Source organism: Hetaerina americana, unplaced genomic scaffold (assembly GCF_022747635.1).
Source record: "Hetaerina americana unplaced genomic scaffold, ioHetAmer1.1.p SCAF_9, whole genome shotgun sequence".
NCBI lineage: Eukaryota > Metazoa > Arthropoda > Insecta > Odonata > Calopterygidae > Hetaerina > Hetaerina americana.
Window position 1 is genome coordinate 61,233,170 of NW_027287538.1, and position 21,982 is coordinate 61,255,151.

Below are 21,982 nucleotides of genomic sequence, written 5' to 3' on the forward strand. Positions count from 1 at the left end.
CCAGTGTTTTTATTAATAAATGTATCTATGAAATAATTGAAACATTTGAAATCACATGGTGAGTCAATTAGTTCCTTTCTATATCAGAAATGCATTCTTTCAAAAATTATACCACAAACGCCTGCCTAACTGACAGGGAAATGTTCAGATTACATTAATATAGTGCAAATCCAATCAACACGAAATATTTGGGCTAGACTTCAGTTTACTAGATTCCACTGTCTTCTTCCATACATTTTACCTCTACAGTAAAACTTTCAAAAAGCAAGCTCATGTGCCCAGATGACGAGGAAAGAAGATCCTTAATGCAGCATATTTATTATCTATGGAGGATGGTTTAAATAATTTCCACTTAATTTTGCTAATATTTGAGTTATGAGGCCAGTTGCCAAAAGTGCTTCATCAGGTTATCAGGAATCGAAAAATTCAGGAATGGAGTTTTGTCTGAGGAAAATATATTCACGCCTCATGTTACATCCAAAATATGCATGCGTATTCTGTATTGAATCTAAGATGATACAGGACACATTATCACAAAATCTCTTAGTCTAAAATTTGGACCTATCTTAATTATTAGAGAACTAGAATATCACGGATGAGAATAATAGTATTCTCACAAAATACAATGAAACAACCACGGGAAATAACATATCACATCAAATAGAAGATGTTCTTTCATCTGCAGTTTTTTTAAATTTTACATCAAGTAAGTAGATTCCGTGAATTAATTACTGAATTGCCATGACTTCATATAGGTGCAATGTGAATCACTTGCCGTTTCCCCATAATGCGCGTAAACGATAACTTACATAAAATAAACAAATACTGATCATTAATGATGGTAAGATTTTCAATAGAGGGTTTCAGTTGAAGAGAAAATAAGTCATTAAGGGTTTGACTCTATTGATCAAATTTAGTGTACACAAGTGTCACATTACAAATCCTCCTCAAGATCCAAAGTGTGCATGCTTCACTTTTCCTGTGATACATGGTCTCTTTCCTAGTTCGCTTGGAACTGATTGGCAAAGAACTGATTTCCAAAAAGAAAAACAATACATTCAAATGCTTTAGATTATACAGGTATGGGACAGTAAATCGCCCACCCTTCATATTTCTGTCCTGATAGAAGTTACCTGCAATACCAGTAAAACTTGTCCAGTATCACAAATTGATGCAGCAGAAATTCTAAAAGACTCTTTCTTTCAAAAAGTCTTCATTCCTCGAGGTATTCCAAAAAAATCATTAAGATTCATCATTGGGCACAATTAATACCAACATGTCTACGTTCATCAATCCCGCATGATGAAGGTCAAAACCCCTGCAATCACTATGGAAAAGCTGGGTTTGTCATCATACAAGGCAATAAAAGGGATGGATAGCATTTGAATTTCAGAACTTGACACTTAAAACCTCAACAAAAAACACTGCCATCCTCTTATTTTTACTCTATATTAGGAAGGCAATCTTCCTCTGGGATTCAATGAGTCATTTGTTGATAGACAAACATTTCACACCTTAAGAGGCATCTATAGGTCTCAGTGATTTTTGTTATGATTTGGCAAAGCTTTAGTATGGGTGGTGGCTTCATGGGAGTCAGTCATTGGACTTTGCTTTTAGAATAATGTTTCTTTCTTGATGTCAAGGACATTATTACAGCATTGTATTTATAGTATTCTGATGATTCTCGGTCATTCCTGAGAAATATATCATGGAGGTGCATAAATTTGGTTTCTCCTTTGCCTCCAAGTTGTTTATTCTCCTTCTATAAACCAATGATCCTTTGTAGCATTTTTATCTGATCGGTTCTTCTTAGGACCATTCATCTAGATAGCCATTCTTCTCTCATGATGACAAAACATGTTATCTATCTGTGGGTTATGATTCATCATGTGGGATGATGTAATCATGGTGGAATATGTTATTGATTCGTTATGCTTCTGGGAGGAAGTGAGGAACCAAAAACTGGTAATAGTAAGTTGCCTTCAGCATACTAAATGTTCCAGGCTTCCAAACCATATTTCCTTCACCATATGTCAAGGAAGGGCAGTTGATCATTTTCCTCACTCTCCAATGGGAATTTGAAAAACAATTTGAGCTCCTTTCGGCCATGAGACCAAACCAAATAGATGTTATCCAAATATCTGATCCATTGGGATCTGGTCGGATTCCAAGGCCCACTATTCTTCCATGGTATTGGTGAACTCTTGGCTAATCTATACTAACATTCTGATAAAAATGCTTCCCACCCCAGGAAAAATTGAGTTTTTACGGTAAACCTCTATGAGGATGAATAGAAATAATATACTCGAGCCTTCATTGGTACGCCAATTTATAATTAAGATGACAGTCCTTAAAGGGCGCACTTGAAAATAAGGAGACCATACATTAACAACTAAATAGTTTGTTTTCTTTGACGGTGATGCTCTTGATGAACTTTGCAAAATGGGAAGAGTTCCTTATGGAATTCATTCCCATGGTGACTGCTGTAAATTGTGCACTAGGTTATTGCCCACTTATAAATTTGCTTTATTCATTGTAACGACCTTTTTTTGCACTCAAGGGAAAGGAGGTAATCAGAGATCACTGATAGATAATTTCCAGACAGCTGCTCCTACCTACCTAAGGAATAACACACAATTCATTCATTAAAATGGAGTTTCACTAAATTAAGGCTTCTACAGCCAGTTGTGTGCACATCCACAGAGGGTACAACACGATAATGGGATTCTTGCCCTTGGCTGTCAAGATTTGGTGACAGCAGGGAATGGATTGAGCATTATTGGTGGAGAACAAATTGCAAGCAAAAGTACTTTATTGTGTCACACCAAGAACCAACGAGGTGGGAAACAGGCAGAGGAAAGCCAATCAAGAGAGAGGGAGAGAGATTATTAAGGGAAGACACGCATGAAAGTGCAGTACTTAATAATCAACATGGTGATGAGATGGACTCCCGGAACTGTTCGACAGGACTTGCAGTTGCAATAGTTCCCCAAAATGTAAAATTTGGTATTTTCAGGACACACACTTGTGATGAAGTCTTGCGAGTTTTACACTTGGTCAGGGGAATGGCTGTCGACGTTTCAATGAGTATACAGTCACCATCCTCAGGGCATTAATGACTTCCCCAACTCCATCCAAATCCTCTCTGCATCTGCCTTTTTAACGAGATCTCTGAGGGAGCAGCCTTTGATCTTCCTACTAAGTGCACTTTCCTCAAAGAAGGGAAAAATAGTGCGAAAGAGCCCCAAAATAACTTGCAAACAGGTTTTGCTTTGAATGTAAGTTTTCCCTGCCTCTCCTTCTCGTGAGGTGGTGTTTACTACAAGTCAACTTCATTCTATGTCCTTACTGTTCACTAACTATGCGGAAATATATTAAAAATTAAATTTTGCAATAAAAATAGTTTTTTTATCAAAATGTAACATATTAAACAAGTAATTATGTTGAAATACACAGCACATATAAATTAACTCAACAATGCATTCTAGATATGGAACTTACCTTAACAATAAATCCCCTTCCTTAAGAACTTATGACAAAGTAGTTGAGTTAATTGAAGACATGGGATGGATCCTAGTAAAACTGTTCAATAAAGTTAGATACTATATTGGATATAGCTTGATAAGACTTTGCCTACAATTGTACAATCTTCCTAATAATGAGTCAATTACTCAGAAAAGGCAGCAGAAATTACTGGAAAAACCGAGATTTTTTGAGTATTTCAGAATTCTTACCTATGATTCTTCAACTTAAAAAATAGCATGGATGAAAGATTCATAAAATTGCTTTATTTTTCTATGCCGTATATTTTAACTCGTTAAACAATTGAAGTCTTTTATATAATGTGGTCACTTTTATTAGTAACAACAAGTAAAAAAATTGCTCATTTTAATTAATGAATGCTGTAAAACATTTATTTTGAACTTTGTTCAATGAGGCAACAAACATTTTATCACTGTTTTACAACTTCAACAAATGAAGTACAGTCATACTATGCCTATAATATATCACATCTGAACCAGAATTAAGAGTGCAATTATCCCACCAGAATTAACGAGCTTCACTATATACCCTGATCAGAGTGTACATGTGTTGAATTCTTCTTTCATCTATGAATCTTAATGAAATCACAGGGGAGAGGTGCAAATAGTGACTACTTACAAGTTAGGGGATGGTACAAAACATAAGTAAGTGAAAATGAACTAGATGATAAATAATCGGGCATATTTTTACCACACGTCTGCGTGGCCCCTGTTGGAGACATAACATTATCTATTTATTTTTCTTTAGCGTTAGACGTTAGTGCCTCAAATCAAACACTACTATTTGAATACTGAATAGGAGTTTAAACAGTAATGGGCACAATGGAATGCGTATACCTTTTTGCCTTTAATGCTTCGGAGAATGAAATTTCCTTCACTTTTTCATAAATGCAAAGCAATTTATGACAGGAATAATTTCGCATTATTTCTATATAGAGAGTTAGCAATTTACTCTGTCTTTCAACGATGACCTTACGGGTAAAATGGTGTCCTGAGACTATCGTAAGCTGCTTAGAATGATTTTCAAAGAAAATATTAAACGGCATTATCCCTTCGTGGAAAATTGTCTACATTTTTAAAAATTCCATTGGTCCGATTAGTATTGCTGATAACTTTCAGATACCTGTTAGTAATTAGTTTTAATGCACTGAGCATGCACAGCAATTTCAACATATTGAATGAGACATGATGTTGTTCCAGTCAATATTGCGCATTGGTACAGCCCGTATTTATGCATGCATAAATAATTTTACAGGGCTACTTACAGCACGTGAATCTTATTGCGTCACATGTGCCAATTGGTAGAAAATCAACGTACCTGAAAGTGTTTAGGCTTCTGCATTGACCGGCAGCGTTCTTCAAATTTTCTCTTACCCTTGCTACAGTTTTCCAAAAATGAGTTCGTGTGAAGGATTAAAACTTGAGGCACAATAACAATTGGACTCCATACATGTCGGTTATGATTCCTTAGGTAGCATTCGTCGTCTGTTGGGGGCGAATTACAACTTCGTCCTTTGAGAAAGATATTATACTTCTTAAAACAACTCGTAAATATGTGAACACGATGACATACGGAGAGACGACCGCTGTTACACGGTGACTATTTCGGTTTGAAACAATAAAGATGTTCACTTAACGATGTCATGTACATTATCGCCTACGAATATAAACCGAAATAAGCACATGCGATGTTAATAATTCATTTTACATTAAAACAGAGATTTAATAATTCCTCTTGATTAAAACTGAGATAAACATCTAATCATAGCATCGTAAATAAAATCAAAATCGCCTCTTAACTGATAAACAAATGAATCTAGATATCTAAAAATAGATTGTTTTGATTTCAAACATCCTTACCTCGCCCCGCTTCTCAGAAAAAAACGTCATCAGCCGTCTATTCCCGCCAAGGCATGGCACTGAAAGTGTTGCTGTATGTCACGTAGCTCCCCAGCACAATCCTTAAATTGAACCGCTACGTATCACGAAAGTAGATATAAGTATTTTCTCAGACAGATGGCACAAAAGAAACTCAATTTTGTTTATGTGTCGGTGGCACTATGACCGATTTCGCTGGAAGGGAAAAGACACGACACTGAGGGAGATGTTAGTTTTTTTAATGTTAGGCATCACCTGTGTTCATCAATGTGCTTATTTATGTATTTTTCGATTTTCTAAGTAGTTTTCAAACCTGTTCATGAAAATTATTTTCTTTGTGAGCTCATGTTGCTGTTCAGTGCATGCTGCAAGCTATATTGTTTAGTGCATAATCTTAATGCTCAGTGCCCTGGTTTGGTGATCTCCTGGCAGCTTACAGTGGAATGAAATGATAAGAGTAGAACTTGTTTTTCCAATCTGAAAATTTTGGCAAAAAAATCGTGAATGGTGTATTATTCTTGGGTTTGGTGCCAACTGAACTTTAGTCCTAGTAGCCACTGGGTTTGCTCCTTGGAAAAATCCACGAGTGATTTCCACTCAAAACGATGTCAGTATTCATCTTCCATAAAACCTTCTACTCCTTTCGTGAAAATCGTACCTCCCTATGACTACTGCTCTGCCATTAATGGACCAGAGTAAAATAGAGCATTTTTCTTATTCCTTTAATATCAAACTCTTCTGGTGGTCTTTAATTAAGCATACACCATTTATGAAATCATGTTTATAATAACCTTCTATTTTCTCTGTAATCCTTAGAGTTCTGTTACATTGAACTCTTCATGTAATTGAATATACATCTAGTGGAAACTTAACTAAACTAATAATCGCAGTGCACATAATTAGAAGTCAGTGGCTACATATGTTAAGACTTTGCAACCACTTACCTTGCTCATTAAAAGACATTGCAGGTATCAATATTTTCAAATAACAGTTATTCATAATGAAATATTATTTATTTAAGTGCCAAAGAATATGTTGAACAGTATTGAATGTCTTGTCTCGCTGATCAACTTTGTGGAATGCATAAATGAGTAACTTTATTATAGCTTTTGAATGTATACACTCCGTGGGGATTAATAAGTGAAATTCTATGGAATATTTGGTTTTTCATAATAAATCATGTAGTATTATCCGTCTGAATTTCTAACAAAGAAATTGTGCTCATATTGCACAATAAAGCCTCGGTAATACCCTGATGGCTGAATTGACTGGTGAGAGAGTACTTCAGCAAATTCTATCGAATGGGGAATTTGCCAAATCATGGGGCAGGGGACTCTGTGTGCAGCGTTTAGTTCTCCATTAAAACTTACATGTTGAGTCAAGCCAAGGGTCCTCGGAGACTGAGTGCAGACCATGCGGTCAGTAGTTGAACACAGTACCCACTGGGCAACCAGGACCCCATTCATGGTATATTAATTTTAATTTCATATTTGATTTCATTCGAATCTCAAAATAAGCAACAGGCCAGACATGATATGTGCGCCTAAGGTAGAAAAAAATTCTGCAAATGGAAGTAAAAGGGAAACATGGAATATTTGTGCAAACTTAATAGTTTCATTCATGGAACAGTTAACTACTTTCAAACGGAAATGTTGACTGTAAAATATGAAAAAAAACAAACCACAGTTTCTTCACTCTTGCTCCCCTGTCTAATTCCTAATGTAATCTGAGAGTAAGCAGCCACACCTTGGTGTTGCATGGGTAGTCATCACTATGAAATTAGTTCAGTAAAATATACCACAATGCAGCCTTTACTTTTTGAAAGTAATACCCGAGTGGTATCTTTTACTGAGCTATTTTTGTCTACTCAATAATTAACTAACTTGCTGTGATGAGGTAATAAAGAAAATATAGAAATGAGAAGCAAAGTAACCAACAATACCTTCATTTATGAAGGAAAAAATAATAAGTCCTACTTTGAAGATTATAGGCTGATTTGCCAAAATGGCATCAACCTCTAAAACTTAGGACCATAACCATGAGTCACTGACCTCGGTCAAAGAACTGTAGGGTAGCATCCCAATAATAAAAAAATCAAACACTTAAAACATATGTGTAAAAAATATTTTTATTATAAAATGGTGTCATAAAAAACAATAAAATCTGAAGTATTAAAAATTCAACTGATAAATGTGATTTATGTTTTCCACGCATCATGCACTCAATAAATACAGCTGCATTCACTAGATTCATAAATTGTATAAAAATTAAATAAAATCATCAAAAAAAATAAAAGAAGTGTAGTACTCAAATATAACCTCTGACCATCAACCAATGTAATTAGAATCAATCATTTACCATGCACTCAAATGAATACAGCTGCATTCATTTAACGCATATACTGTATCAACATTAAATAAAAGTTGTAAACAAAATAAAACGAGCATTCAAAGTTCATCAGTGAATTCTAACCAATGTGATTTGTATCATTCATGAGCATTGCACTTAACATAGTATAACTGCAGCTGCAGTCATTACATCCATATATGGCATAACAAATTGAACAATTTAAAAAATGATGTAATTTCTGGCATTCATCGTTCCATATACATTCTTGATACATCAGAATTCCCAAGTTTCCATCCACTTGAGGCCATACATTGTGCTATTTGGATCTTGAGACATTGGCCCCTCCATGCCATAAGCAAGGGGTGAAAATTTGTAGAAACTGAAAATGAGAGATGGTCAAATATATTTACAATGTAAGACATGCACACTGCACAGCATTCATACATACATACACTTTTTTATTTTCAGGAATAAACTAAACCAAAGAAATAGGAGTAATTAAATGACATTCATAGAAATTTGGGAATTGCTTACATAGGCATCTTCTGATGTCAAACTTGCTCCTACTATTCTATATCATTCAAAAAGTAGATTAAAGCAATGGAAATTAGGTGCTACGGATAAATGGATAGGCAAGAAGTGCTACAAAGCGTAGGTGATGAGAGAATCCTATGCGGCAGGCACAAGAACGAGGGAAACTAATTGAAGATATCCTAAAGCATAAGTTTACTGAAGGAGACACAGATGGGAGGAATTACTGAAGGGTAATGATGTATAATGAAAAACAGGTGATGGAAGACGTTAACACAATGAACTAAAAATAAATGAAAATATTATTGATTTACTCATCCTGAAGGAAACATGATTAAGCTGAACTATTGATTTAAGCAGTGTATGGAGTTGCACACTAGGGCCATACTAATATGACGTAATGCTTTAAATGAATATATATATATATATATATATATATATATATATATATATATATGTGTGTGTATATATATCGAGATATATATGTGTATATATATATATATGTATATATATATATGTATATATATGTATATGTATATATATATGTATATATATATATTAATATACTCATTTATATGGAAACATATATAAGGAAATGGGAGCGGAACACACATAAAGGACGAACACAGGAGAGGTGGGGAAGGCGGAATTTCAAATCCCCGTCTAGGAAATATTTTTGCATTCGTGATCTGCTGGATTGCACCCTTCCCCACCTCTCCTGTGTTCGTCCTTTATGTGTGTTCCTATCCCATTTCCTTATATATGTTTCTATATAAATGAGTATTTGTTCGCCGTTTGGCGGGATTTCGTGTTTAGTTCGGTAGTAAATAGTATAATGCACAGAAAGCTCCAATATACCAATAATCTGTTAATTTACCTTCTGAGGGGCATTTTACATGATATGAAATTATTTTCCAAAATATATGCCGGAAAAGAATTACACAATTCCTACTATGTGCTTATGCACAAAATACAATTGCATTCAACTGAATCTCAGTTGCTAGAGGGAGTAAAATAGGTTTGTAATTAATTGAATTATCCATATTGAGAAAATGACAAGAAAACTCACCTATAAACAATAACAGAATAAACAATTCCAATAAGCCAGTGGTAAATACCATGGGCTGCTTTTTCAGGAAGAATAGCTGAAATATTCTTCACCAAATAGTCCACAATCACACCTGAAATAAAAGATGACATATTCATTTATATCAGTTGGGAGACAGGCCAGCTCATATTTACCTGAGATGAGTACCAAAAAGTGAGAGCAAAGAATTCATCTTCAACAAGGCACTCCAACCTTATTCAGAGAAATGTTTTATTGTGTCTCAGTTTCAATTGGATTCATTTTTCTTCTAGAAATGGGTAAATTCTAGGGCAAGAGTTATCGGGAGTAGAAATACAAGTATGTATCATACTTGAATTTTGTTAAATCAACTTGATGTTAACTTAAAAATTAATTTTGATTTCACTTAACTGAAATTAAAATATATTAAAATGAAAATAATACATAAAAACTTCAAATGTAAATTATTTTGATATTAAAATATTTTATATTAGAAAAGTTTGCAGTTTATGAGTTAACTTTTATGGTTAAATTCCCCAAGATTGACTTTGCTATATATTTTTTGCAAATTGCTAGCTCAGTAAAACTGAGTAATATAATAAGATGACCAATTATATTTTAACTCAAAAGAATAATCTACAGTATAATGGATACATCCTATATCTACCATAATGGATATCAAGTCTTTCGGGAAATCTTAAAAAATATTTTATCAATAATATTTGTTACGCATATCATCATGTGTAGGTCGCGTTAGTCCAGGGGGTAGAGCATTGGACTGCTGACCGGAGGGGCCCGGGTTTTATTCCCGGGCAAGGTACTCTGGGCACCTCAACCCAAGCTATGTGATTTTTCGGGTACCAGATCTTCCTGGGAAACCATAACCGGCACAGGGAAAGGAACTGGCCACCCTACCGTGATGTGTGCATTTCACACGTCGTCAGGCTTAGTACTGGGTGAACTCTACCATCACCTACCAAACCGACCTTTGGGTTGATTACTCTGTTTATGGTTTTTTTATATATCATCATGTGGATTATCTTCTGCTTGCTGATGACCCAAAGATGTTCAAAACTATACAAATTTTGATTGTTGAACAATTCAGACTTATGAAATCTTACACAGGTTTTTAATTGCCTCGAACTACATGAGATAATAGTGCTGGGGTTGTAGTGTAAAATAAGGTGAGGGTAGATTGTGAGGTAAAAAAGGTACAAGGGTCTTCCATTAACTCCCAAGATATGGTACTTGTAGGATCAGAAAAGGTTTCCACCTCAACTATCACAAAGACTGATCTTAAAGATTCAGCCATATCCATCGCATAGTTTCATTTTCATAGATAATTGAAACAACAAAATTTTATTTATTTAGAAAAATTGGAAAAAATGAGTTTTGTGTAGTAATTAAACACTTCTCTTTAAAAGACTTTACATTAAAAGAGATCAAAGCCAAGTTAGATGAATTCATGGCACATGTAGTCTTTGTTTGCGACTATTGACATTTAAGTACATCTTTAAATGATGAATATCATTTGGCACGTCCAATGGTAGTCACTTCCTCCGTAATGATTGACCGAATCTACGTTGTGGTTTTGAGTGATCAAAGAACTGAAGTTCACGAAATGGTTGAGGCTACAGCTATATCACAAGGTAAGGCATTTTCCATTTTGTATGAAAAATTAGGTGTGAAAAAAATCTAGGCAAGATGAGAGCTACATTTGCTCTCAGAAGAGAATTAATGCAATCATGTACTTAATTCTGAGGCTGATTTGGTGCTTTCCCATTGCAATCCCAGAGAGTTTTTGCATTGACACATAACAGTGACCAAATCATCAGTATGTGCACTACTACACTCAAAAGACAAAGGACAGTGAAATCGACTGACAGGGCAAGGGCCACGGTTATTTGGATGCAGAATCCAGATTCGTAGGTAATCGATGTAGATGATTCTGCATCAATTACCTATGAAAATAACAAGCAATACATGGAAAGTATTATGAGGGGCAGTCAAATGAAAACTGAACACTCACTACAACAACCAGCCCATGCATCAACAAGGACATGGCCCAACAACTGCGTGTTGGGCGCAACTGCAAGTTCTCCTACCAGAGTGATGGGAGCAGCATCAACACGCAAAAAGCTAGCTTTTAGCAGACTGTTTGTTATTGGGGGTGTTTGGTTTTCATTTGACTGCCCCTTGAATGTGTCATTGTGGCACTGGTTGAGCAAAGAAGTCAAGAAAATCATTTGGTGTAAAAAAATTCTCTTGCATCAAGACAATGCACAGATACTGCACACCAGTGCAGGTTTTATGGCAAAAATTATGGAATTAAAGTTCAAATATTATAAAATCCACCACATTCATCAGATTTGACCTGCAATAACTTTTTTTATTTCCGAACTAGAAAAAAAGGCTTGGCAGAAAACGACTGACATTAAATGAGGAGACAATTTTCAACACCAATGCCCATTTCAAGGGCATTCCGAAATTCTAATTTTTGGATGGCTTACAAAAAGTTGGAGAAAAACTGGGTCAAAAGTGCATCAAGCTAAAAGGATTTTTATGTTTTAAAATAAAAAAATGACTCCCCAAAATAATTTGTTTTTGTATTTTTTCCTTAGGTCTTATTGAAACACCCAGGCATTTAAGAAGCATGCAAAGCAAAAGGGAAAGGATAGAGAAAGAGAGAGAATTCTAAACACTTTTTGATCTCAAGGCCATTTTTGCCATGCAAAGAATGCTTACAGGAATGACTTCACAATCAATTGTGGAAGTAAGAGAAAATATGGTACGAAGGGGACAAAGGGAGATGGAGAGAGTAAATCTGGGAGGATAATTGAAAGAGGGGGGATTTAACAAAATCTAGGTCTGATTTTAAACAACTGTTGGATCTGCAGATGAAAATGTATTTGTAGGGGTCACGGTGATCCTCACAGGGACTTCTTAAGAGATGCAATGTTTAGTCTGTCTTAGATATGGAGTAGTAGGTTTCCTTTAGATATTTGGTGAGGATGTTTTTCAGCCTATTACATTTGAAAAGTGTTAGATGCTCTTTGAATTAGATTATGAACTTCATTTTATCTGCCCTGTTTGTGCACAAGTGGCTGGCATTGAATTAGATATATAGTGGATTTCTGAAGGGTAGGAGGTAGGGGGGTGCTTTGACATGAAAGAGCAGGTTTTTTAAATTTGTATTTTATTGAGAAAGAATATAATGATTTATATAGTTTAAAAATAGGAGGAAGTAGGTTAGAGACATAAACAAGAAAAAGTTGAATACATTTTTTGGCAGAATTTGAAGAAAGAGTGGTCGTGAATTGGTTTTATGATTTATGTTTCTTGATTATTTGGTGAAATGAAGCCATGAAATAACCAAGGATGATGGCTATGATTTCCACGTTTTTGGAGCTCTTTGGAAAAGGCATGTTTATTAAGAAGGATCATGAGAAGACTGTTTATTAGAACATGGAAGTTGGAACTTTGGTTTACGTAGTGGAGGCACTTCAATTAATAATCTAAACAATGGGTTTGCTTAAAATAATCTAGCCATAAATAGTAATAAATGCTTCACTATTTTTTCTTCTATCGGAAGAAAATTCTTTTTCTCAACAGGGAAGTTATCAAAGATCTTGTGGTATGAGTAGACCCATCACTGAATTTCAAAACACATTGAAACTATAACTAATGATACCATGACAATCAATGACATTACGGTCCAAAATACGAAATATTTTCAGAATTTTCAAATACTGAAATCATCTATTTCTCTGTTGTCAGGAGTAAAGTAGAATATTGTTCCAATTAATAGTTTCTCATCACAGAAATAACTCATACACTGTAGAGGAAATTCAATACAAGTTTTGAAGACAAATTTCTCATAAAATACATATTCTTTAAATTATTAAGCAATGATTAATTTAGAAGAATACTCAGCAGGCCTCACACACATAAAATAAAAAATGACATTGTTAACCCTATGGATCATAGAGAACTTTTAAATGGACCTTCTCACAATACTAAGAATCACCATTTCTTTCAAATGAACAACTGTAAAACATTATTTGTTTTACTCACCCTATTGACATAATGGTAAAATTATTAACCTTAATGCTGAGAAAATTAATATTTATATTTCTCTAGCCTTTAAAAAACTCATCATCCACAAATGTATAGTAAAGTTTACACTACATGACAGTTCCTTGCTTGTATATATTTAGAGGAAACTACTTTATATGCTTATGATATGCTCCACTATGAATGCTATTGAAATTTTAATTTTGAATATGTATTCTCTTGAAATTCATTTTATTCTCCTAACTTGAAAATTTATGATATTTCACCATTGGATTTCATCCATGTATGAAGTTAAATAAAAATGTCAAACAAATTCAGTGTTCCCTGTAATAGGGTTTGTTAAAACGTGTTTTCTGAGGAATTAAACAAGTAAAAGTCTCTCACCAGAAAGCAGTGAGTTAAAGATGAGGGCAGGAAAGTAATGGTGAAAGTAGAGCACTCTGCCCATGGCCCAGAATGGCACGTAGTGTAGTGCCCAGCCAATGAACAGCCAACCGCAGGCATTCAGAACCCTATGCCTCTTCTCTGCGAAGAAAAAATAAAAATTAGACATAAAATGTTTCACTCCTCACTGTGAAATCCCATGACATTATAAGTTGGGTGTTCCAACTGTGAAAATGAGAATGGTGTCATTGGTGCATAAATGCAATGAAACCTCTACACACTCAGGAAATACTGAAAACCTTATCAAAACAGCCCCAAATGTGATGCAACCCTTTGGTTCTTATAGTATCAAAATATAAAATGCTGGTCAATTTCAACATAATTTGTGCTTATCAATGCAGAAATGATTTAAGAATTTATATTATTTTCTATCACAATAGATTCAGAGCGAGCCAAATCCGAAATATAATTACATGTAACACATAATATTTTCCTTTTTCCAATTCTTTATCATCCACTAGGCAACTGTTGAGCACTGGTTGTCATAATTTCTTTGTGATCTGTGAACTAGTGAGCAAAGGTGATTAATTATTTCCACTGCTATGGGTAAATAAAAGTGCAGCAGTTTATTGCAAATTATCTCTAGCATAAAACAAAATACAAGGCTTAGTGGCTGACAGAGGGCACAAAACCTATTAATTGTCAGCTACAATCAAATACTAGAATTTTGCTAGTTGCACTGGAAGGATTTTGTTTCTGGAATGATGCCCTGAGCACAAAAAAACTCTGAAGTGAAAAAAATTCCTACTTTAGTGTAATTTTCATTCAAATACTTTTTTGAATAAAATCTACCATATGTGTGTGCAAAGTTTCATGACAAAAATTAACTAAGGTCAATAAAACCCATTTTTTTTAAATGGATCAGCATCTCTTGAAGGACTCATTGCTTATTCATCACTCAAGCACTGACTGCTAGTTTATATACAAAATGTTTCGTTTAGGATAAAATTTCCATGAGTACCAACATTACTTTTTCATTTATTGTTCCTGAATTTGACTGAACTTAAATTTTGCCTTGTTTTTTAGCCCTTAATAAAAATATCGATGCACCAATAATTTGGATTTTGATTTGGAAATGATTCTTATTTAATATCACAGGAAACATGAGGCAGTACATAATAAACTAAGAGACCGACACAAATACTTTACCACAAGTAATGTTTTATTCAGCCATGGAACAGGAAGATTTTCATAAAAATTAAATATTTAAAAAAAAATATTTCTTTCTAACCATGTTTCCATTGGAAAAAGAATATTTTTTTTCCTTCAAAAAACATTTCATTTGTTTTTTTTCAGTTTCCTGTAAATACTACAAAAAAATAAAAATCAGGGATATACCAAAAATGTATAATATAATTAATGAAATTAGAATATTTTATTAAAATTATTGCAAACCATAGCATTTATGGATGGACAGTTTTAAACTTCTGATCAATTACACCCCTGTCCAGGTAGCTACTCTATGTCATGGTCGAGGAAAAATTTTGAAAATAATAATAATAAAGCCTTCCATCTATATCACCCATAGGTTCATCAATCAACCACTGGATGTTGTCATGCTAACTCTGAGAGACCATGTTGAGGATATCTGATACACGAATGGTGTATGAATAATTTTGCTTAGAATCTCCATCACTAATTGAAAATGATTCTATTAATGAAGTAGAAGATTCATTTTTCAAGATGACTCTTAAGACCTGAGAATGGTACTTAAGATATAATGTGGAAACAAATTTGTGATCGATTATGATTTTGAGCCAATATGCAGGGTTTCCAATTTTGTTTGATAAAAATCAGCCTCCATTCCGTTGCTGTGGTTCAGCCTGCTACATTTTTTACATCTATTTATTTCAATCTATTTATATTTTCATGCGTCCTGAAGGACCTTTCACATAATGATGTGCTGCTAACACTGCCTAAAATGGCTGTGTACTCTCATCATCACAAGAATCCACTGTACATTAAAATTACTGTGTTCAGGAAGACAAATATGAAAAAGAACTACAGACAAATTTCTTTTTCCAAGTATCATTTGCATCTTTGAGAAAATAAAGTACTTTTCTGTTTAAAACACTGCATGGAACCTCTTACCTTTCAGAAGTGGATTGTCTACATATCCACGTTGCTCTTTAACAGCACTATATAAAACTATAATGATGTACACAGCAAGGAAGACCAAGTTTCCCCACCATATCAATGGGTTGCCAAGCAAATAAATTCGATATGTATTTGCAGAGAAGAACTGCCCCTGAAGGATAAAAATTCAGTCATAACTTTTGTAGGGCACAGAAGGATTATTAACTTTAGTATCCATTATTTAATAACTAGGAATAACATGCAAAAATAATGACAATGAAAAATAGCTCAAATAAGTCAAGCTGTGAGGACAGTTGTTGTCCCAAGAGCACATTGCCTAAAGCAGAGCAAGAGAGAGAGAGAGAGGAACGGTGAATGGAAAAAATAAGTTAAGGTAAGTACGACATTAGAAGGTAAAATTTTTCAGAACATCACGTATGCCAAGGGTTTACTAATGCACTCTTTGTTTTCATAGCCCAAGCAAAGATTACCCAGGGTGCATAGGTGGGACCACTCTTGTTCAATTGAGCAGTTTATAATCTACAGGTTTGTGTTCCCAACTTTTAGCAGACATCTTCTGACATGATTTATTCTTTGTATGAGCTAATCTACTGTGTAATTATTTCCTTCTTGCTTCACCCACCACACACAATCTGCTTATCAAATTATTTAATTATGTACACTCCTTCCTACACCCTTTTACTTCCTAATTCATTTCTATGTGTCTGTATTACCCACAATTATTTTGCCATGAAACATTATCTTTGTTTGGTTTTTCATTTTCAAGTGGTACCACTTTATGCCTCTGTTCTAATCTGTAAGCATTCCCTTCAAATCTTGTACCTCTGCAAAACATTATGCTATTGGCAAAGCACAGAATGGGTACCATTTTTTTTACTATTTCTGGTCATCATAGACCTTTATATGATATGGGATTTTCAATGTTCCCCATTTAATACTGATTTTCAAAGGCAGTTTGGCCTATTTGAAATTTTCCTGTGGAATTGAATGGCAACTCTTTCAACTACATTTGTGAGCCAAATCATCAGAGATACAATGATGAAGTTCCTGGGAAAAACAAACCCCTTTATTAGGTATATAAAATTCTATAAGAACATACAGTAAACTCTCCACACCTGGGTAATCCATTTCATGGATTACCTGTGCTACTCGCTAGCCAGCACCTTGGAATTTTAATAAAATTAAAATTCAGCTTCAGAACATGGAAACAAGGCAAGCTGAAAGGCATTTTGGCCCAGTGATGTAAATTTCTGGGATTCTGAAAATGAATAAATGTTGATACTAGTGCAGCTGCTAATGTTTTAATGCCACAATTCAATTTTCTTCATATTAAGTGTTAGCATAAAAATACTTCCATCTTTTCTATCTGATCCAAGTATGTCTCGTAAATTCTAATTTGAAAAATCACAACGCATCTTATGGGCTGGGAAATACAGTACTCAAATTACAACAGTTCATAAACTGATTTCTTTGCTAGGGGAATTGGGCCTCAGATATTTTCAATCAAGATGCCTAATCAGAAAAAATCTTTGAATGGATGATTTGAACCCAAATTATACTTGTTCTTATCGAGGTAGGGCCATTATTGATGAAATAAAAAGACATCTCCATAAAAGATTTATCTCTGAAATCAGAAAATTTCCTGAGTAGATCATTTTACTCTCTTCTATGTTTAATATTTGTACCCTCTTTCTGGATAGCTCACCCTGTAGTTGATGGGCCACTGCCATGGCCGAGATGTGACTTCTCCCTCCTTTGGTTTCAAACCAGCATTTCCCTGGAACATCACCGCGTGTGATTCAAGAAATTTCTGGAAAAAGTTTGGTGCATAAACCTGGAAGCTCACATTTGGCACTGCAAGGAGCAATAAATTCATTTGTTCAATCAAGTATATCATAATCATATTCAAGAATTCCATAAAATTGTAAGGAGGTGTTAAATGACTATGCTAAATATTGTAATAAAATGGTATAATGGATGGCAGAGAAATCAGAGGTGTGGAAACATCACCAAAAAGAAGATGGAGTATGTTGCAGGGGCAAGGATGAAAGTTCTCCGCCGGACAGTGAAAGATTTATTTTTAGGTCAAAAATTGACTTATTTTTTCCCACATAGCCCCTTTCAGCTCAATCCACTGTCTGAAATTTTTCCATAGAGTAGATTCCACCATGGAATATGCATCGACAGCTCTCTATTATGTCTTCATTGGACAATACAAGTTTTCCAGCCACAAACTTTTTAGATGCAGAAATACCATCATCCATGTAGCGTTTCAAGTCTACAACCATTTGTCATCTGGCATAAAAAATTCCTCTTCTAGGTAATTAATAAAAAAGAAAATATAACATTTCCTGTCAGGGAAGGGCAACTTTTATGTACAGGACTTACTGGAAGTCTTTTGGACTTTGAAATATGTTATATACATTTTATGTTAACATGTTAAAATGTAATCTTGTATTACATCTTGTTTTCACATGACCTATCTTACATTTTATTTTTTTGAAAATATTTGGATCAATAAATATTATCATTATTAATGGAAAGATAAAAGGTGTTAAATCTGGTCAATAGGGTGGATTTTCCAACAATTTACACTTCAAGTCCCAATTCTAACTAATTCAGTCTTCTTCTGTGTTGCTAATATGGCTTTTGCTTTACAAGGATTTTGTGAGATGATGACCACAGAAGCCTTGCCTCTCCCACTACTGGGTATGACACACAGTCGATTGGGCTGAGTCCCATAGTTGCCAGGACTCATTTTCATTGTGATGTCTATCATTATAGTCTTGGCATAAATAACTGAGGTGGTTTCCTGTTGCCTTCCTCAATAGTGTTTTTAATGTGACACCATCATTCAATGGCCACCCCACTGAGGACAGAAGCTTTTGCAGCAGCCTCACAGATGAGAAGACGAAGTGCAGAATACCATTCATCAGGCCCCTATTATACACCCGAGCTGGCATGGGTGACCGTACCATGAGGAAATATCACTGCTCTCACCAGCACAGTTCCAGGGGTCACCAGAGCACACAAGCCCTTCCACCACATCAAGGTTTTATTCCATATAAATATTTATCAACAATCAAATTAAGATTAAATGGATGATTAGTCACAGACCAAAATCAGCTTAATTTTTGTCTTTATGTTTGTTTTAACTTCATTTTCTAATAGGGTAGTTATGGATATAAATGAAAAGTGAATTGAATTATTGGGATGTGCTCCAATACATCAGTGTACATATTCGACACAATCAATGGAGGGAAAAGCTTTATTAAGAGAAAACAGAGTATTTAATATTAAGTCCATTGAAACTAGGTCATTTTCATCAGGGACATACAACAGCTATGTTGATCACATGGCTGAGGTTAACTTTTTATTGCTAATCATTACATTTCTATTTGTTTCTCATTTACAATTATTGTCGAAAGATCCAAATAAGGTATTAAAATATCTTTAGTACCTTAATCTGTTTGAGGAACCCTTGACAGTCTTCCAAAGATAAATGTGATGATATAAGTGGAACATTTTAAGGAAGCTAATTCTTATGAATATTTGCAGAAGCAAATGGTTGTACTTACATTTCGGATAATAGTTGTCTTCTATATTCCATAATGCAGTATCATCACGGAGATTAAGGTTACAAGACACTTCAGCTTGCTCATAGGCCCTGAAAGTTGAAATGGTTACATTAAAAAACCATAAGTGAACTCAAAAATTCAGCACTTCTATCAAAAGTTTTCAATTTTCAGCATTGTTGCTCATATTTTAACAGCTGAGAATCTCCAGAATATGCAAAAAATAGGAGCCTAGGTAATAACAGCATTAATTAAAAATAGTTCAGTCAATATAATGTTTATAATATAACATACAGCCACAAATTGCAGTCAATCAGAAGACATCTAAGGCATTTCTAAATAGCGGCAACTATGCCTTTACATGAATGATAGAAACTGATTATCAGAACGGACTTCTTTTTCAGTTAATAGTGCACAGCTCATGAAATTCCATAAAACAGTAATTGCTGCTTATGGTAATATCAATTCAAATGTTGTGGAAAATGATATCACATAAGTTTACACAAGAGTCCATAATGTAGCACTGGATTAACAGAGAGACAAAATATTTCTCTATCCTTGAACCTCAATTGTAAAGAAGAAATGTTGCAGATAAATAGACCTGGCTTATGATTGATAGTTATTATAAATAATGGGTTAAAATAACTCTGCATCCAGTTCCATTTTAATCTTTTTATTTTGCAACCCAGTTCAACGAAGCATAATAAGATACCAAAGTTATTTTTGTCCGATACTTCTCAGAATGTTTCTATGAATAATTTCTGCTTCATGAAAGTATGCTGCTTACGGTGTATGCAACTTTTATAAAGTTACATATTTTATGGACATAAATATATATTTTACAAATAAATAAATGTCCTGATCCAGTGTCTAAGGAGATGAAAAAGGGAGATGCCATTTGGATATGCCCCCGCAAAGACTACATTTTTCAAATGGCCATTTTACACGGTCTATTATTGAATTAATTACATGTCAAAAACTAAAAAATAATTGGCTCCCTTGAAAATATACCTTTCACTGACAATAGTAGCAGTAGAGATGTATTTTTTAGATGTACCAACTACTGAGGTCATTCAGCACCTCTCAAACCCAACACTTTTATATGAAAGGTGTGAAACTGGAAGTGATTAAATGCATTATCAATACCAGAGGTGATTTATGTATGGTATTATTTGTATGCTACAGGAGGAATTAGAGACCAATGTAACATTAAAAAGGTAATTATTCAGCTAAATTCATCTGGGTTACTGCCTAGCAAGGAAACTAGTTCTCCCTCAATATTAGCTCAATGTAAGCCACCCAATATTTCTAGAATTCCACCATTAGATGTCTGATGATCATAGGGATATCACAATCTACACAGAGGTCATCTTCTATTTGGTGAAGGGGTAAGAGAGAGTCAGAGCAAAGTGTCCTAGTTTCAATTTCTATACTAAAAAATACACTGACAATTGTGGAATAAAGGACATTATGACTGCCCTATTTAAATAAGCATGTGCACAGTTTTGTCTGAGATGATTATTAAATGAAAATCTCATGTAGAAAATAATTTTGTACTTGGAAGCTATTTTGATGTAATTTAGTTTGCCTCTAGGAATACTTGTGATTTTCCATTGACAGCGAGGGTAAGTAGTTGACCATTAAAAGATCCTATGCAAATAGCTTTGCAGGAATAACTGATCGAAGCACTTTTCCACTTGAAAAGTGCTTCGATCAGTTATGCAATATGTTCGACTTCCACCACATCACGCCTGAAGCTACTCAGGCGTGATGTGCTGGAAGGCAGGATAGATATAGTTACCATTTGGGCAGCTGTTTTCCACTAGAAGTTAAGGCACAGTGCTGAAGATAATGGACCAGTTTCAATTTGCTGGAGACTGTTTGAATCACATCATTTTCCTTCCCTCCAACAATAATCACTTTCCAGACATCATTAGCATCACCTGTTCCATTCTGGTGCAAACAAAATTTAATCATTACTCTATGAACTTGCTGGGAAAAACAAAATTGTTTCAATTTTTATCCAACAGTTTTATAACTTAATATCAAGGAAGTGAGAGATGAAAATGGAAGAAAAGTAATGGAAAACGAAATAGCTGAGATTGTTAACTTGGTCAATCTGAAATTTAATATAAATCAAGTTTACGGTCTTGGCTATTTCATTTTCCATTGCTTCATGACCATAGGTACGTTCATTTTAAGTTAACAGGGATTGAAGTAGTTGATGACCACAACAAATGAGAAATCTTGCATACAGATACACACCTTTCAGGACAGGTCACTACATAGGTATGAAGAATCATAAGGCAGTAACTGATCACAGTTATTGAGATGAATGTTTATTTGGTAGATATGGGTAGAACTCACATCATACTAAGCTTAATTGCATGTGAGATTTGCACATCAAGGTTAAAGGGTGGACCAGT

The 21,982-nt window shown here is 34.5% G+C and overlaps 1 protein-coding gene across 1 annotated transcript in view; it reads right to left on the reverse strand.

Annotated features, from left to right (window-relative positions):
- Positions 1–7,569: 7,569 nt before the first annotated feature.
- The window catches only part of tw (Protein O-mannosyl-transferase 2), a 34,381-nt gene continuing 19,968 nt past the window's right edge, over positions 7,570–21,982 (reverse strand). Inside the window, exons 11-17 of the mRNA XM_071597537.1 lie at positions 21,358–21,509; positions 19,560–19,648; positions 17,687–17,835; positions 15,976–16,132; positions 13,825–13,965; positions 9,370–9,481; positions 7,570–8,148 (exon numbers count right to left, since the gene is read on the reverse strand). Of these exons, the coding sequence (XP_071453638.1) occupies positions 8,043–8,148; positions 9,370–9,481; positions 13,825–13,965; positions 15,976–16,132; positions 17,687–17,835; positions 19,560–19,648; positions 21,358–21,509 (906 nt within the window). The 3' untranslated portion in view covers positions 7,570–8,042. The remainder of the gene's footprint in view (positions 8,149–9,369; positions 9,482–13,824; positions 13,966–15,975; positions 16,133–17,686; positions 17,836–19,559; positions 19,649–21,357; positions 21,510–21,982) is intronic.